At 51.1% G+C, this 17,289-nt stretch overlaps 1 protein-coding gene across 1 annotated transcript in view; it reads left to right on the top strand.

The window, feature by feature from the left end:
- Positions 1-17,289, top strand: part of LOC309978408 (cAMP-dependent protein kinase catalytic subunit PRKX) — a gene marked incomplete at its 5' end in the record, with an annotated part of 79,974 nt that overhangs the window by 30,248 nt on the left and 32,437 nt on the right. Inside the window, one exon of the mRNA XM_082864884.1 lies at positions 1,652-1,820. Within this exon, the coding sequence (XP_082721010.1) occupies positions 1,652-1,820 (169 nt within the window). The remainder of the gene's footprint in view (positions 1-1,651; positions 1,821-17,289) is intronic.

Here is a 17,289-nt window from a genome sequence, read left to right as displayed (position 1 = left end):
TCGGGAACTTGCTTTAAAAGCCAAGGTGACTTAGCCATGTCCCTCACCCCAGCTGCGTAAGCCAGTAGAGGCACTTAACGTATTTTGCAGCTTGAGAATTTCAATTTGTAGAAGAGGCCCTCCCCCCAAGTGCATTGCTTAGGTGTAACTTTGTTTCCCTCTCCATGTTACCATGTGCCGTAAATGGCGTTCCCAACTCTGTGAAAGAGGAGAAGGTGGCTGCGTGGTTGCGTTGCAGGTCTTTTTCGTCTTCGAGCCATCCTTGAATTCCTTTCTTCCTGCTTTCTCATCATGTTGATTGCCATTTTTCCAGCCAGGGAGCCCCAGTTCGTTGGCCGTTTTCCACACCTCCTTCCCCTGGGAGAGCCCTTCCTCTGCGTTATTTCTTCGATAAACAGGGGCGGAAAGGACAGCCGTCTTGGGTAAGCTTCCAGAGGGTCACACAGACAGATGTCATTTTTCTGCCCCCAACTTTACCTTTTCTCTGGCCGTAGATAAAATGCCTTCGGAGCTTTAATCTCAGAGGTGCCCTAAGTGATTGCCGGCCGGGGGGAGGGGTAGCAGCTGGACCCCACCGCACAGTGAGGCTCAGAGGATGAAGAAGGGCTGGTGGGAGACCACAGAGGAGGAGACATTGGGTTGGCAGTGTCACAGCCTATGGTGCACAGGAGGGTTTGATCTCCTTTTACGTTTATACTGTTGATTTCCTTCCATGTTTGCACTTTTTAAACTTTTCTCTCTGTTAGTATCTGCATCACTTGGTTCTAACCCTTGGCAAGTGTTCACAGAAACACTGCGTTTAGCTGGCGTTAATGGCTTAAAGGAAGCAGCTTGTGAGGAGGGGTGTGTCACACTTGGCCTGTTTTGTTTTGTTTTAACAGGACGGTGGCAATCACCAACACGTGTACTAGAGTTTTGAGTTCATTTGCCTCTCATACAGTGCTGTGTGGGATAAAGAGGAACCTGGCAGGGATACTCACAAGTTTTCATGGAAAGAGTTATCTTCTGATTTTTTATTTTTTAATCCAATTTTTTAAATTGAAGTAGAGTTAATTCGCAATGTTGTGTTAGCTTCAGGCGCACAGCAGAGTGATGCGGTTATATATATGCATATCTATTCTTTTTCAGATTCTTTCCTATTCTAGGTTATTATAAGGTGTTGAGTAGAGTTTCCTGTGCTCTACAGTAGGTCCTTGTTGTTCACCTGTTTTATATATAGTAGTGTGTATCTGCTAATCCCAAACTCCTAATTTATCTCTCCCCACCCCCTGCTATCCCCTCCGGTAACCGTAAGTTTATTTTCTATGTCTTGTCTTGATTTAGAAAACCTAAAGAAAAAGACACATCGAAGGAATGTATTTAGCATCCTTTTCCATTCTGCCTTTCCCTGTGTGTGTGTGTGTGTGCGCGTTTCCTCTGGGACGACTCATTTGCAGAAAGGATGGCCAGTTGCCCCTATTAGCGGGGGCAAGTGATCCTGTGTGTGTGTCAGTTCAGTTGACCGTTCCAGACAGGTGCCCGTCACCCAGCCCTCGCACCAGGTGTATCGCCCATTACTGAGCTGTCCGAGCCTCCAGGTTGCCTTGAGGTCGGGGTGCTGGTCTCCCGTCCTGGGGGCCGTGGCTGCTGACACCGCGTCTCCCCACTGCAGGTACGGGGACGTTCGGTCGCGTGCAGCTGGTCCGCGAGAAGCAGAGCACACGTTTCTTCGCCCTGAAGGTGATGAGTATCCCGGACGTCATCCGCCTGAAGCAGGAACAGCACGTGCACAACGAGAAATCCGTGCTGAAGGAAGTCAGCCACCCGTTCCTGGTCAAGCTGTGAGTCCCCTTCGCCGGGTCCCCACCCTCCCGGCCCCCAGGTGGATTTTCCTGCGGGAGGTGGGATGGGGTGCAGTCATAGCGGGTCACCCTCTGCTGAGACATCTCAGCTCCCGGTCTCACGGAGAAAGGCGCCGTTCCCACAAGTGCCTGCCCAGGGTGGCACGCCTGGCGCTGCCCCCCTGCACCAGCCGCGTGTCCACAGGGCCACCTGGGGCCCGCCAGAGGCTCTGTCCCCTCCTCCCACCCCCAGCCCCCTGGACAGCCTGTCCAGTCTGTCTTCCTGGGACCTCAGTCACCTGCTCACCTCTGCTCACTCACATCGTTCCTTGGGTTTCTAGCTGGCCGTTCAGTGGCCCCATGTCGCTGCCTCATAGAACCTTCCAGTTGAAGGTGCCCAATGTGGACCAAATGGATCCCTCTTTCTGCCACGCTCTTTGCTGGCGGAGGGTAAGGCCGTTTCCCACTCAGGGGCCTCAGGTGTGGGCGTCCACAGAGGGCTCTCCGTCCCCATCCCCGGGGGCCTGCCCCTTCCGCTGCCTTCCTCACGCCCCTTCGCAGCCCCCGACCCCTCCCAGCCCAGCCTGGTGTGGCCCCCTCTCTGGCCTGAGTGCCCAGCTGTTCTTGGCCTCCCAGACTTGCCTCTTTCAAGGCGTTCTTTGCTTTCACTACAGCCGTAGTGATCCCTTCACCCGCACGGCCCCCCGATGACCTGCGTCTCTGCTGACACATCCTCAGGGAATGACCCCAGGGGCGCAGTGGCCTCGAAACGGCTCATCCCGGGCTCTGGCTCTGCCTCTGGCTCTTTTCAGACGCTCTTGCCTCCATCCCAGGAAAGTGACCTGCAGGAGGAGGTGGGAGATACCATCCATGTTGTCACCGCAGGGCCACCCGCCCCCCCATGGTGCCCCCTTCATCTGCCTCTCCCCACCCCCTGCCTCTCCCACCTCACCCTCACCTGCCTTTCTTCTGCGATGCACCTGCCTGTTCACAGAGACAGGCGCCTGCACCCTGCTCTTGGAGCACCTTGCCTGTGCCCCAGTGCAGGGTGCAGGCGCCTGTCGGCTCACAGCCGCCGGAGCAACGTCCCCGAAACAGCGTGTCACTCGGAGCAGGGACGGGCGGCATGTTTGATGGGTGACAGAAGGGAAGCAGCTGGCTTCTTGTCTTACTTTCCTTTTATGAAGCCCAGTGGCCGTGTTGGGCCAGTGTGGACGGGTCAGTAGAGTCTCATGCTGTTGAGTCATTAAAATCGAAACAAAAAAAGAACTTAGCCGGTGCAGCAGAGCCACCACCCCTCCCTGTTCAGGTCCGAGTCTCCTCTTCGCTGGGAGGTGGTGGGAAGATGGGTAGAAAATCTCATGCGTGTAGATCTTCTTCTGGAAAGAAGAAAAGCTTCTACTTCTGGTGTCTCTTCTAGAAACTGAAATAGTAATTCTGGATGACGACTTCAGTTGGCTACGGTGTTCAGTACACGTTCTGTACAGGAGATGTGGACTCCTTTATCTGTTGCCAAGTCATTCTCACGTGGTTTAGGAGAACGGTCTTGGGCTTTTACCAAATACAGGAAGTCTCAAGCCAGGACCCTAGGGTGTGTCCCCGAGGGTGCTTTGTGGCTGAGTTTTCCCAGGAAGACGGGGCACCTGGCCGCTGGGTTCCGGTTTGCTCTGGAAACCAAGTGGCGTGATGGGTTATGTGTCTGCAGTGAAATTAGGAGAACACGGAAGAGAAGCAGGTGGAATTGATGGTGAAAACGAGAAGTCTGCGACATTGGCGTCGAGAAGACACAAGTTTGGAGAAGAGGGAAGAAGCCAGTGGGAGGAGTGCTTCCCAGGGCTGTGCGTGGGTGGTGGGCATGCCGCCCGGCGGCTGGCGGGGTTGCTGAGGTCACCTCAACGCATATTTTCTGGGATCAGGCACGTCCCCCTGGAAACATTAGGGTGATGCTATAGGGAACCTTGGGGGATGGCTTCCATTCTGGGAACTCCACCTTGCTGTGGGTTGAATTGTGTGTCGTGTCCCCCCCCCAACCCCTGCAAAAGATACGTTGATGTCCTGACCCCCAGTACCCGTGAGTGTGACCTTATTTGGAAGTTGGGTCTTTGTAGGTGTCATCAAGATGGAGGTCGAGGTCCTATAGGAGTAAGGTGGGTTCTCCATCTGATGTGATGGGTGCCCTCGTACCAAGCGGAGAAGACACACAAAGACACACAGAGAGGAGAAGGCCACGTGAAGACAGAGGTGGAGATTGGGGGTGATGCGGCCATAAGCCGAGGAGCCCCAGGGGTTGCTGGCAACCACCAGAAGCTGTAGAAGAAGCTAGGATGGCTCCTTCCCTGGAGATTCTAGAAGGAACCACCAACACCCTGATCTTGCACTTCTGGCCTCCAGAACTACGACAGGATGCATTTCTGTTGTTTAAGCCACCCAGTTTGTGGTCTTCTGTTACGGCAGCCCCAGCAAAGTACCACACACCCCGTCGTCTCCTGGAGTGGGCACCAGCCTCTGGGGGTGCTTTCTAACTACGTCAGAGGAGTCCCCAGGATAGAATCCTTGAGCTTTGGGAAGTTAAAAGGGCATAGGGAAGAGGAGGACCGTGAAGAACAGAACTTTAGTCAGACAACTCTGCTTCCTTGACTCCTGGACAGCTAATCGGGCGGTCTCCTCATCAGGTAGGGTAGACTGCCGAATCCAGAGGGACGCAGATTGTGTATTCCGATGTTCCGTGCTTTTGGATAAGTACCTGAATTGTTTCCATCACAAAGGCTGTAAGCCCTAGTTTCAGTGGGATGGAATTTGACCCCAGGTTATCTAAATCGGGTTTTCTCTAATTTTAAAGAGTGGGATCTCTCTGCACTGTGGTAGCTCTGTAATCTGACAGTCTCTTTGCTACCTTGATATTCCTGTTGCCATACAGCTCACTGGGTGCAGGCACACCTCAGTGTAGTCCTTTTATATGTCAGGTCCAACTGTGCTACGGCCAACAGGCAGGAACTTTTCCTGGTCCTTTAGTCCACAAGGCTGTCCTCTGCATGTCTGTGTCCTGGCCTCGTCTTCCTATAAGGACCCCAGCCCTACGGGATCAGGACCCAGCCTAGTGACCTCATTTCACGTTCATCTCCTTTTTAAAGACCCCATCTCTAAATCCAGCCACATGCTGAGGTCCTGGGGGTTAGGACTTCAGCATATAGATTTTGGGGTGGACACTACTACTTAGTGACTTGCTAAGTGCAGGTCTTTCAGTGCACAGGGGTCTTATTATAAAGTACTTGTCGCCTTTGGAAGTTTTCTGTGCACTATCACTTGAGGGACCCGGCGGTGTTTGAAAACTGGGATTAAATTGATCCAGGGTCAGCAGACTCTAGAGGTGCCCCACAGGTAATGGGGAGAGCGCTGTCTCTGACCAGCCCCGCGAACGGGGGGAGTGGGGTGCCCAGGGCCACTGGATGGGGCACCAGATTTAGTGGGAAGAGACCACGAGGGAAGCAGGTATCGAATCCCCCCAACTGTGCAGTTTCTCTTGGAAATGAGTTGCTTCTCCCAACATCTGCCTTTCATACTGGCCAGAAGTGTTGAGTGAGCCTTACTCGCGTTCCCGTGAAGCCACATGGAATACCGGTGATCCCGGGTATCACGCCGCACAAAGACTCAAGTTTCAACTTCCACGTGAACGATTTGGCACGTTCGCCCACGGTGTCATTAGCGTGCGGTATTTGAAGTGCTACTGGCTGCGTTGTTGAAAGTCGGCCAGGACGTTCATTACGTCCACATCAGAGAATGCATTCTGTTCTGGGATAAAGCCATCCTGAAGGGCCGGTTCAGCCAGCGTAGAGATAATTTCAGAAGAGCTGACAAACTCAGTGTAGAAGGATTGTGTGACAGTCAAGGTGTCCCGGGGAGGAAGGCTTGTGTCCCGCCCCTAGACCAGGACCCTGTGTCTGCTCCCTGCCCTTTGTGCGTCTAGAAATCGCTGGCATCTTAGAGTTGGTGGGATCCAGGACAGGCGTTCTCACCTGGGCGCCACTGGCATTGGGGACGGGAAATTCTTTGTGGTGGCGGCTCTTCTGTGTAGTAGAGGAGGTCTAGCAGCATCCCTGGTGTCTACCCACTCGATGCCAGGAGCACACGCCCTCCGTGGTGTGATGGCAAAAAATGTCTTTAGACGTTGACAGAAAATGTCCCAGGGAGTGAAATAGTCCTGATTACAGACCACTGCCTAGATAGATAGATAGATAGATAGATAGATAGAAAGAAAGAATGCGTGGATGGATGGATGGAAGGAAGAAAGGAAGACAGGATGAATAGGTAGGTGATATAGAAATAGATAGTGAGATAAATAGATTGATAGGTAGATATTTGGGTAGATGGATGGGTGGCTGGATGGATGGGTGGCTGGATGGATACACAGATGGTAGACAAATGATTAGATAGGTTGACGGATGGATGGATGGGTTGAATGATGGATGGATGGTTGGTTGATAACACCTGTGATAGGGGCACACACAGAGATTAGGTGGGTGTGGGTGCATTCTCACTTTCCTGTCCCAGCCCCTGCACGTGGAGTTCCATCATTTCGTCTTGGTGATGAGCCTGTGGACCCAATAACAGTCCCAGTGCCGTGTCACTCATTGCGCAGTAGAAGACCCAGCTAGCCAGCCATGTTTCATTGGCTTTCCGCTACAGATGTGGGTATGAAAGAACTCAGAGGTCCATCACCCATGGGGCACATCCTTCTCATTATTGGCGAAGTGACAGCTTGGATCTCCACGTAGAGGAACTTGGGTCTTAGTCTGGAGAGGACGAGCCCATAGCCTAAAGGAAAGGTCTTTCTTCCTGCCCACAGACTTGAGTCTCGTGTGCATCTCCATGGCACATGGACGGGTAGTTAGTAAACCTGTTCCTTGGCTTTTCTGGTAGCTAAGGAGGAAAGAACACCCTGTTCTGACTTCCCTTGACCCCTCTGCACTTGAGTTTCAGAAGCAAAAGTCCAGAAATAGCTCTCCTTCCTCTTTCACCATCGCCTGCAAGGGACGGCTGTGACAGAAGGAACACAGCCACTTCCCAATTCCTTGTTCTGTGCTTTGTCCGAACGTAACGAAATGTCCATTTTGAATTTTGGGGGGTCTGGCAAGGTGGATGCTTTATAAAAGGGAGGTTTGAATTCTCCTGGTGGAGGGAAACTGTGAAGTTCCCGATGAGGCTCTGGTAGGTCCCAGCGTGGTTGGTAAGGACGGAATCGTCAGCCCTTTGGGGCCGGAGATCCTAAGCCGCTGAGGATGCTGCAGCAGAATCTCGCAGAAGGAGAAGGCATTTGGTGGCTGACAGGTGGGGGGAATGCCTGGTGCAGGGGCCACGGGTCAGCCAGGAGGCTGGGACATGGGGAGGGATCTGAGTCCGCCTTGGACGCAAGGCTGGACGTGGGGGGGAGCTCCAGCATTGATGCTGGTGTGTAACTCAGGAGCGGGGGTAGGAGATGGGAACGGGCCCCCAGGGCACTTCTGGGGAGGTTAGATGGACACACTGTGCGCCCGGGCACCTCGGAGGGCACGCTTCCCTGTGCGTTCAGCTGGGGACTTGGGTGCGAGGACAGAGCACGAGGTCACCCCGTCCCCGCCTTCCACAGCGGCGTACTGGCCTGGCACACGCCTGGGAAGTTGGACGGGAGAGACAGGGTTCCAGGTGGGGCAGTTTCCAGGGAGCCATCTGGGAAGAGAGAGAGAGCGAACGGTCGTCCTTGGGAAGGCATCAGATGTAGCCACTGAGCGTTGGGACCCCTGGGTTCCACAACAGGGGGAGCCTGGGCTGGGGACGGGGAAACAAGTTCAGGTCCCCTCGGCGGGGCGGGCGGGGGGCACTGGTTACCATGGAGCCGGTTCGGAAACTGGAAGGGATGTTCCAGAACCTCAGATTGCGCCGGGCGATGGGGCTCAAGAAAGGGTGACGTGAGTGGCTTTCTGTTTTCTCCTTTTGAATGGCAGAGTCCAGCTTTACGGCAGCATCTGGAGAAACTGTGACCAACTTTAAAGTTAGGTGTCTCCAGCTAGATGAGGCTGACTTTTAAGTTAATTAAAATGCCACAAGGGAGGTGCTCACTGCAGACTTTGCAAATAAAAGACAATAATCAAAGGTGGAAAGTGCTTCTTTGAGCTCAGAGCTGACGTCTCTGCCAGTGTGTTCCTACTCATTGTCAATGACGGCCACTTTTTTTTTTTTTGCTGTTTATGGAATAATTGATTAATATGTTCTCTCCAGTGCATTTTTTCAATTTTAATTTTTTAATCGTGGTAAAATGTACCTCACATAAAATTGACCATCTTGACTTTTTTTTTTAAACATCTTTATTGGAGTATAATTGCTTTAGAGTGGTGTGTTAGTTTCTGCTTTATAACAAAGTGAACCAGCTATACGTATACATATATCTCCATATCTCTTCCCTCTTGCGTCTCTCCCTCCCACCCTCCCTATCCCACCCCTCTAGGTGGTCACAAAGCACCGAGCTGATCTCCCTGTGCTATGCGGCTGCTTCCCACTAGCTATCTATTTTACATTTGGTAGTGTATATATGTCCATGCCTCTCTCTCACTTCGTCCCAGCTTACCCTTCCCCCTCCCCGTGTCCTCAAGTCCATTCTCTACATCTGTGTCTTTATTCCTGTCCTGCCCCTAGGTTCTTCAGAACCTTTTTTTTTTTTTTTTTTTAGATTCCACATATATGTGTGAGCGTACGGTATTTGTTTTTCTCTTTCTGACTTACTTCCCTCTGTATGACAGACTCTAGGTCCATCCACCTCACCACAACTAACTTAACTTCGTTTCTTTTTATGGCCGAGTAATATTGCATTGTATACATGTGCCACATCTTCTTTATCCATTCGTCTGCCATCTTGACCATTTTTAAGTGTATAATTCAGTGACATTAAGTCCATCCACATCGTGCAGCCATCCCAACCATCATCTCCAGAACCTTTTCATCTTGCAAAGTTGGAACTCATGGTGCCCATGAAACACTGCGTCCCACTCCCCCTCCCCCAGCCCCACCATCTACTTTCTGATGAGTGTGACAACCCTAGGGGCCTCCTCTGAGTGGAATCCCACACTGTGTGTCCTTTTGGGGCTGGCTTCTCTCACCAAGCATCATGTTCTCAAGGCGCATCCACATTGTAGCCTGTATCACAATGTCCTTTCTTTTTCATGGCTGAGTAATATTCCATTGTGTGACTGGAACACATTTGTTTATATCCATCATGCATCCACGGACACTTGGTCTGCCTCCACCTCTTGGCTGTTGTAATGCTGCTGTGAACACAGGTGTACAGGCGTCTCAGTCCCAGCCTCAACTCCTTGAGTGCATTTTCGACATCTCTTTCTCTTTCCTGCCCGTGGAGAGTGCTTAAGCATTTTCTCTTCTCTTCTCTGCTTTTCTTTCTTTTTTCTTTTTTTTTCCTCAGCTTGCCTCATTCCCTTTTCTTTCTTCCTTTGTCCCTCCATCATCACCAGGTCACCACGTGGACAGTTTGGTATGATGCCTTCTGTCCTTCTCCCCGTGCTTAAAGAGCTCTGTGCGTGCGCGCACACACACATGCGGAGTGTGGCATTCTTACAGCATATTATTTTTTTTGCCTCTCACTGTTTTTAACTCTGCTTCATAGAGATCCCTCCTGGGCGTTTTGGGTGGACGCTTTCCAGGAGGCCAGGCAGGCGTGAGGGCGTACAGAAAGGGAGGGAGGTCTCTTAGCTTTTCCTTGGAGAGAGGCTGGGCCATGGGCCATGCAAGGTAGAGGTGGGAGGACCAGGGAGCGGACGTGGTATAGGGGACGGACGTGTGTGAACGTGTGCACGTGCTCCCAAAACCATGCACTGTAGTCACACTTGCTGCACACTAGACACGCTAGACTCCTAAGCTCAGCTTCTCACTCACACCTGCTCCTTCCAAGCTGGACTCATCCACACACCTGGCGCCTGGTCCCTTCTGCCCGGATGTCTCTGCAGGCAGTTCAGGGTCCTCATGCTGGAAAGGAATTCTTGACCTTCCTCTTTGCCCCACACCTCCCATCACTTCCTCCTTGGACTCCCCCCAAATGGCCCTTCCAGCTCCTGGGTCCCCCCCCACCCCGGGCACTGTTTTTGATTTCCTTTTCTTTGCTGCTGTGTTCACTCTCACCAGGGCTTCTGCCCTTTCCTCTTGCTTTTTTTTAATTCTTTGAACTATAGTTAATTTACAATATTGTGCTCGTTTCATGTGTACAGCAAAGTGATTCCGTTCTATATATTTATATAAAACTTTTTTCCTATTCTTTTCCATTATAGATTATTATAAGCTATTGAGTACAGTTCCCTGTGCTGTACAGTAGGTCCTTGTTGGTTATTTTATATATAGTGGTGTGTATATGTTAACCCCAAACCCCTAGTTTTTAACCCCTCCCCCCGCTTCCCCTTTGGTGACCATAAGTTTGTTTTCTGTGTCAGTGAGTCTATTTCTGTTGTGTAAGTAAGTTCGTTTGTATCATATTTTAGATTCCGCATCTAAGTGACATCATATGGCATTTGTCTTTCTCTTTCTGGCTTACTTCACTCAATATGATAATCTCTAGGTCCATCCATGCTTCTGTGTCTGTGAGTCTGTTTCTGTTTTGTACGTAGATGCATTCCTGTTACTTTTTAGATTTCACATATGAGTGATACTGTATAACGTTTGTCTTTCTCTGTCTGACTGACCTCACGTAGCATGATCATCTCCAGGTCCATCCATGCCGATTGTTTCATTCTTTTTCATGGCTCAGTGGTATTCCACTGTGTATACACGTACCACGTCTTCTTTATCCAGTCCTCTGCCTATGGACACTTCTGTTGCTTCCATGTCTTGGCTGTAGTGACTACTGCTGCTGTGCACACAGGGGCGCATGGATCTTTTCGAGTTAGAGTTTTCATCTTTTCCAGACCTGCCCTTTCCTCTTGTAAGTCACATCTCCAAAGTCCGTCCACCTTTGTTCATCTGGGTCCCCTCTCTTTCTTCTCAGTCACCTCCCCAGGGCTCATCCACTCTTGATTGGAGACGGGGGCTTCTTTCTGACATGAAAACCCAACTGTCATCCTTTGTTTTCCAGTCCCGTCAATGACTTTCCTTCCTGCCCGCAACAAAATGCAGACTCCCTACGGTGCATCCACAGCTCTAGGGTTTGACTGGTGCCTCAGTTTCCAACTTCCCTGTATGTCTGTCCCCAGCCTCCTTCGACCACAGATACACCTGGGCAACCCTTCCCATCTTGCTGGGACACACCCCCCCTTCTGTGTTCGGTGTTTAGAGCTGGTTCCCCTGCTTCCCACAAGGCTCATGACAGGCCAAACGGGAGATGCCCTTTCCAGTGTGTCCAAGATAGGACATTGCCAGGTATGAAGTGGGTCCTTTGTTTGGTTTTTTTTAAGATTTCTTTTTTTTTTTTTTTTTTTGATGTGGACCATTTTTTAAGTCTTTATTGAATTTGTGACAATATTGCTTCTGCTTTATGTGTTTCGGTGTTTCGGCTGTGAGGCATGTGGGATCTTAGTTTCCCCGACCAGGGCTTGAACCCGCACCCCCTGCACTGGAAGGCGAAGTCTCAACCACTGGACTACCAGGGAAGTCCCCGAAGTGGGTCTTGTCCAGATGTATCCACTAAACAAAGAGAAAACCAGTGGGTGGTGAGGTCAGTAAAGGGGTGATCATGAGTTACTGGAGATGCTGCTTGGTGATGCTAACCGTGGGTCCCACGCCTTTTAGATCCACTACATGCGTGCTTTTCTCGTAGCGACGTGATAAACCTTGCTTTTGGCCCTCGAACGTCTGTTTTTTTTATAGACTCGGTCCTGCAGTTGATGAGAATGACTGGATGAACAGATTAGCTCCTGCAGTTCATCCCGCTTCTGATTCTCTAAACTCAAGAGTTTAATTCCTCTGTGGTCACGTGGACTGCCTCCTATCGGCCACAAGCACCAAGCGATGACTGTAACTGTTCTTGGAATCGTGATGTCAGGAACTGTTTGAATATTCGTTTACGTCCGATCGTTAATAATACCCAACTCTTTACAACTTCTTTCCATTCAAGAAACCTCTTAACTGGTGGAGCTTTGAAGCAAAGATGTATCGGAGGGATTTCTTTTCTTCCTTTCGATAATGTATCTGATTTTCGTGATTTGGAGGAGGACAGTGGCATCAGGGCCCTCAGGACTTTTGTTTGTTTTATAGCCATAATTTCTATTCGTTATGGGTGCCTTTATTTGAAAAGTATTGCTTCTTAAGCAAGCTGATGACGGATCACTTCTGCGTGTGATCTACAAAGGTAGAAATGACTTATCCGCTTAATGTACGGTGGCTCTCGTAGGTATGGCGGTTGGTTGAAGGTTTGTTTGATTTCATTAGATATTTGTGGAACGAGCATCTTCATCCATCCTGGTCGGTCGGTATAGTTCTCCCCACTCTATCCCTTGTTTGGGACATTTGAGATTGTGATACGGTGATTTATCCTAAGAAATATTTATTTGGTCTTCTTCTCAGTTCCTGGCACAGAGTTCCTAAAACCCTTGAAATTTCCTAAGTGCCGAGAGCCATAAAGGTGTCTTGGAAAGCCCCCGGGTCACCTGTGGCTGGGGGCTGGTTATAGGGGAACCAACCCTTAGAGGGTTGGAACTGTCAGTCCCACCCTGACTTGGGAAGCGGAGGGGGGCTGGAGGTTGAGGTCACTTCCCAATGGCCAGTGAGTTCATCAGACCTACGTAATGAAGCCTCTATAAAACCCCAAGAAGGTAGGGTTCAGAGAGCGTCCGTGTCGGTGAACATGTAGAGATTTGGGGAGAGTGCAGCCTGGAGAGGGTGTCGGGGTCCCCTGCCCCCTCCCCAAATCTCACCCTCTGCATTGGTCCCATCTGGCTGTTCCTGAGTTAGCGCCTCTTATAATAAACAGGTGATCTAATGCGTAAACGTTCCTGACTTCTGTGAGCCGTTCTAGCAGATGAAACCCAAGGAGAGGTCGTGGCAACCTTCCACCTGCCGCCGGCCGGTCAGAAGCACAGGTGGCCCCCTGGACTTGCCGTTGGGGTCCTGTGGGACGGAGCCCTTACCCCGTGGGGTCTGATGCTACCTCTGGGTGCACAGTACCAGAACTGAGTTGAATTCTGGGACACCCAGCTGGTATCCGAGAATGGCTTGGCGTGTGAGGAACTGGGAGCCGGATAACAGACACTTCACCCTCGGTTGCTTCCTATGTCGGTCGGCCTGCCCGTGGATGAAACTGCAGTTCCCCTGGAGCCCAGGGGACGGAAAGAGAGGCTGTGACCCCGGCCCCCTCCCCGAGTCACCTGGTGCCCAGCCACGCTGTTCTGGGGGCTGACGCACTCCACTTACTTGCTCAGCCCTGAAAGCCGTCTCACCCCTCGCTCCGAACCCCATCGGGTTCTGTCCTCACCTCCCCACGTTGTTCATTACCTGATGCTCCTGAGACTTGAGATGAGTTTGCCTTGGAACCTTGTGATCCATTGTTTTCCAGAGCTGGGAATACGTCAGGGCAGTTTCTTAGCCTGATAGCGGGTCTGTGGGAGCAGTTACAGGAGTTACGCAAAGAGTGAGTTGCCTAGCAGCTCACTGATGACCTCCAGGTGCGTGTGTGTGTGCGTGTGTGTGCGTGCATTGGAGCAGCGGAGAGATAGGCTTATATATATTTCTCCTACCTTTTCAACCCAATTCACAGCTGTAGAAAATGGTCGTGCCCTTGCTTAGATACTATTGACTGTTTCACGTCTTCTTAAGGGCTCAGTTCGGCCCCGAAATCCCAGAATACCAGGCCTTCTCAGATGAGTTCTAGCTAGATTGGCCATCCGCCCTGCCCCAGAGAAATTCAGCAAGTCACCAGTTTACGTAGAGGTTCGGTGTACAAGTTCACCAGTCAGGTGTCAGGATCCTAGAACAGCGGTCCCCAAGCTTTTTGGCCCCGGGGGCCGGTTTTGTGGAAGACAGTTTTTCCACGGAAGGTGTGTGTCTATGGTGGGCTTCAGGTGGTAATGCGAGCGATGGGGGTGCGGGGCGGAACAGCGGCTCATCGCCTGCTGTGCGGCCCGGTTCCTAACAGGACGCGGACCAGTACCGTGGCCTGGGGGTTGGGGACCCCTGCCCTAGAACACATCTCCCCATCAGAACCGCAAAGCCCTTGCTGGGTTCTAAGCTCGCCAGCAAAACACAGCGAGGCTGTCATGCGTTTGGGATACCGTGCGCTTCTCTTCAAGCATCACGGCACGGAACGTCCTTGCCATACTCGTAGGTATGTGGACCGGAGGAGGAGGGCGGGCGGCCCAAAGATAACGGCTCATCTCGATTTTAAATGATGGAAGGAAGATGGGCGTCTGCTCAGACGATTTCTCCAGAAAGCCATGTCGGGGAGGAAGACAGTTTCCTTATCCTTCCAGGCTCTTCTGGCTGGTCTGAGAACGAAATGGACGTGAGACAGATGAACAGGAGAAAGTCACACGAAAGTTGAATCCCCTGGACACACGGGAGAGACCCAGGAAAACGGAGTCACTCACAAACATGGTCCAAACCCTCATCTTAAATGCTATCATCTTCAGCTAAAGACAAAAGAGCCTGTTGGGGTAGTGGCTTGGGACTTCAAAGGGGAGGAAGGCCGTCGACATGGAGACGGAAAAGAAAAAGTTGGTAGACAAGTGTTTGCTGAGCCTGCAGAGACAATGGGACACAGAGTGGACCCTGATCTCCAGGCCCTGCTGTTTCCCCACCACGGGTGGCCCATATCACGGGCAGACATCTCTGGTGAGGATAGAGGTCCCAGGAACAGCTCCTCCGTCTGAATTCTTTGAGGCTATTAGCGAGAAGGTCAAAGTTTCTCTTTTGAGTCTTTGATTGTTTTCAGGTCGAAATAATCCGCATGCCAAAGAGATACTTTGCAGGGGGAGCAAAGTTGTGTTCCACTCCAGTAGCAATAGCCACAACCCACAACCCCAAAGCACTCTTCCTGCGTCCTGTGTTCCCTCAAGTTTCAACACTGCAAATCTCGAGCCTTTGAGCTGTCAGATGTGAGAAGGGGAACAGGCCAGAGATGCACGGCTATCAGGAACTGGGGGAAAAGCAACGCCTAGACGGGGCTGCCACTGTGCTTCTTACAGACAGGACCCCGGGCCGTCTCTCACTCTGAGAGACAGAAATCAACGGGGAACACCGAGAAAGAATGGCATGTATGGCAACCCTATCGGAGGGTAGCCGTCATCCCCCAGCCGCACCCGTCGTGCAAAGAGTCTGCACGTGGAAACGCGCATGTAGAGAAACCCTTTCATAACGCGTGGCCCATATTGTGCGAAGACATATAAACCATAGTGCTTAACAAAAAAGCCATTCATTTGAACATCAGAAGAGTATGTTGTCCTTTTTTCTTTTTAAAAGGCTTCCCTTGGGCATAGAAAAGTTTTTCACATCCACGACGGGGGGCGTTTTTCCTCTCTGCAGCCCATCTTTTTTTTTTTTTTTTTTTTTCCAAATTTGACCGCACGCACCGCAAGGCCTACGGGGATCTTAGTTCCCCAACCAGGAATTGAATCCGTGCCCTCGGCAGTGAAAGCACCAAGTCCTGACCACTGGACCGCCCGGGAAGTCCCCCATCTTTTTATTTATTGCATAAACTTACACCTTCCTGACCACTGCCACACTTGGTTATTGCTTCGTGATTTTCCTTGCAGCTAGTTTTTGGGTCGTTGCAAACTACCTCCTCCAGTGCTTTGTGTATATATCGATACGGTTGATTACAGGCAGATCTCAGAGATAACGGTGGGTTCCGTTCCACAGCACCACAGTAAAGTAAATATCGCCGTAAAGCGAGTCACACGAAGCTTTTGGTTTCCCAGCGCATCTAAAAGTTACGTTTACGCTGGACTGTAGTGTGTTAAGTGTGCAGTACCATTATGTCTAAAGAAAAGCAATGTGGGTGCCACAGTGAAAAACACTTTATTGGTTAAAATTGCTCACCAACCTCGGAGCCTTCCGTGACTTGCTTTTTTGCAATAGAAACACCCCAAATCACAGATTGCCACAATAACGAAAAGGTTTGAAGTATCGCGAGAATTGCCAAAAGGGGACCCAGACACACAAAGTGAGCAAATGCTGTTCCAAAAATGGTGCCCGTAGAGTTGCTTGCAAAACAGGGTTGTGACAGACCTTCCATGTGTTAAAAATGCGGTGTGTGCAAAGCACACTGAAACGAGGTGTGCCTGTATTTTTCTTTATTTTATTGGAACAGCCCATCCCAGCAGCCAGGACCATCTGGTGCGTGGTGCCCTGCGCATCCTCACCCAAGGACGCGGGTCCTCCGAGCATCCTTTGTTTTCATGGAAGCCCAGAGGGACTCAGCACTTTGGGACCAGCCTTGGAGGGGAGCACAGTGTCCTGAGCAGAGAAGATGCCCGGCCCGGGGGTTCGGGGATCAGGCACCGCTGCTGGCACGGTAGCCTTGCGTTGCTTCACATCGTCGTCTGTGTGTCCCGATCCTGCGGGGGGACCTTTATATGCTTGTGCCTGAGTCACACTTCTGTGTCCTAAATCCGCTCAGAAACAGAGCCCTTACTTCCAACGAGCGTTTCTCTTTTTTTCTACATCTTTTTTTTTTTTACATCTTTATTGGAGTACAATTGCTTTACAGTGGTGTATGAGTTTCTGCTGTATCACAGAGTGAATCAGCCATACGTAGCCACATCTCCTTTACAGGCAAACTTTCTTCTCCATCCGTGCTTATCTCCCCAGGATGTAGTTGTTGCTTTTCCTCTTTGCCGTGACCTCTAAAATTCATTCAGGACTCTGTCTCTTCTTACATCTGTATTCTTCTTTTCTCCTCAGTTTCTCGCTGCTTGCTGCCTTTTCTCCCGTGAACAGAGCCAATCAGCGCCTTTCTAAAGGGGATGCGTCTCTTCTGACTCTCTGGGAACATCTCCTACCCGTCGTTGCTTAGAAATCTCTTGCTTTGGGCTTTTGTTAATGGCCACCTTTCCCAGCAGGTGTCTGGGAGGCCATCATGAATGGACTGGAAATTTGCAGTCTTGATGACGACCCTGGGGCCACTGAACCAGGTGTGATCCCTGAGGTGTGCCCACCCCGTGTGAGTCTGCTCGGGCTGTGAGACAAGCGCCCCAGATGGCACGGCTGTAGCAGCAGAGTTATTAGCACATGTTTGGAGAGGTTGCAAGTCTGAGGTCAGGATGTCGGCCTTGTGGGTGCCCTTTGAGACCGTGGAGACGGCCGTCTCCTCCCTGTGTCCTCCCAGGGTCGTCCCTCTGTGTGTGTCTGTGTCCTGATCTCCTCTTCTTATAGGGACACCTGTCCTATGGGATCAGGGCCCACCCTAGTGACCTCATTTACCTTCATCCCCTCTTTAAAGACCGTATTTCCTAATCGAATCACCTCCTGAGGTCCTGGGGTGAGGACTTAACATATGAATTTGGGGGTT

Source organism: Leucopleurus acutus, assembly GCF_964270905.1.
Source record: "Leucopleurus acutus genome assembly, chromosome: X".
Lineage (NCBI taxonomy): Eukaryota > Metazoa > Chordata > Mammalia > Artiodactyla > Delphinidae > Leucopleurus > Leucopleurus acutus.
This window is presented reverse-complemented; position numbering and strand designations above follow the sequence as displayed.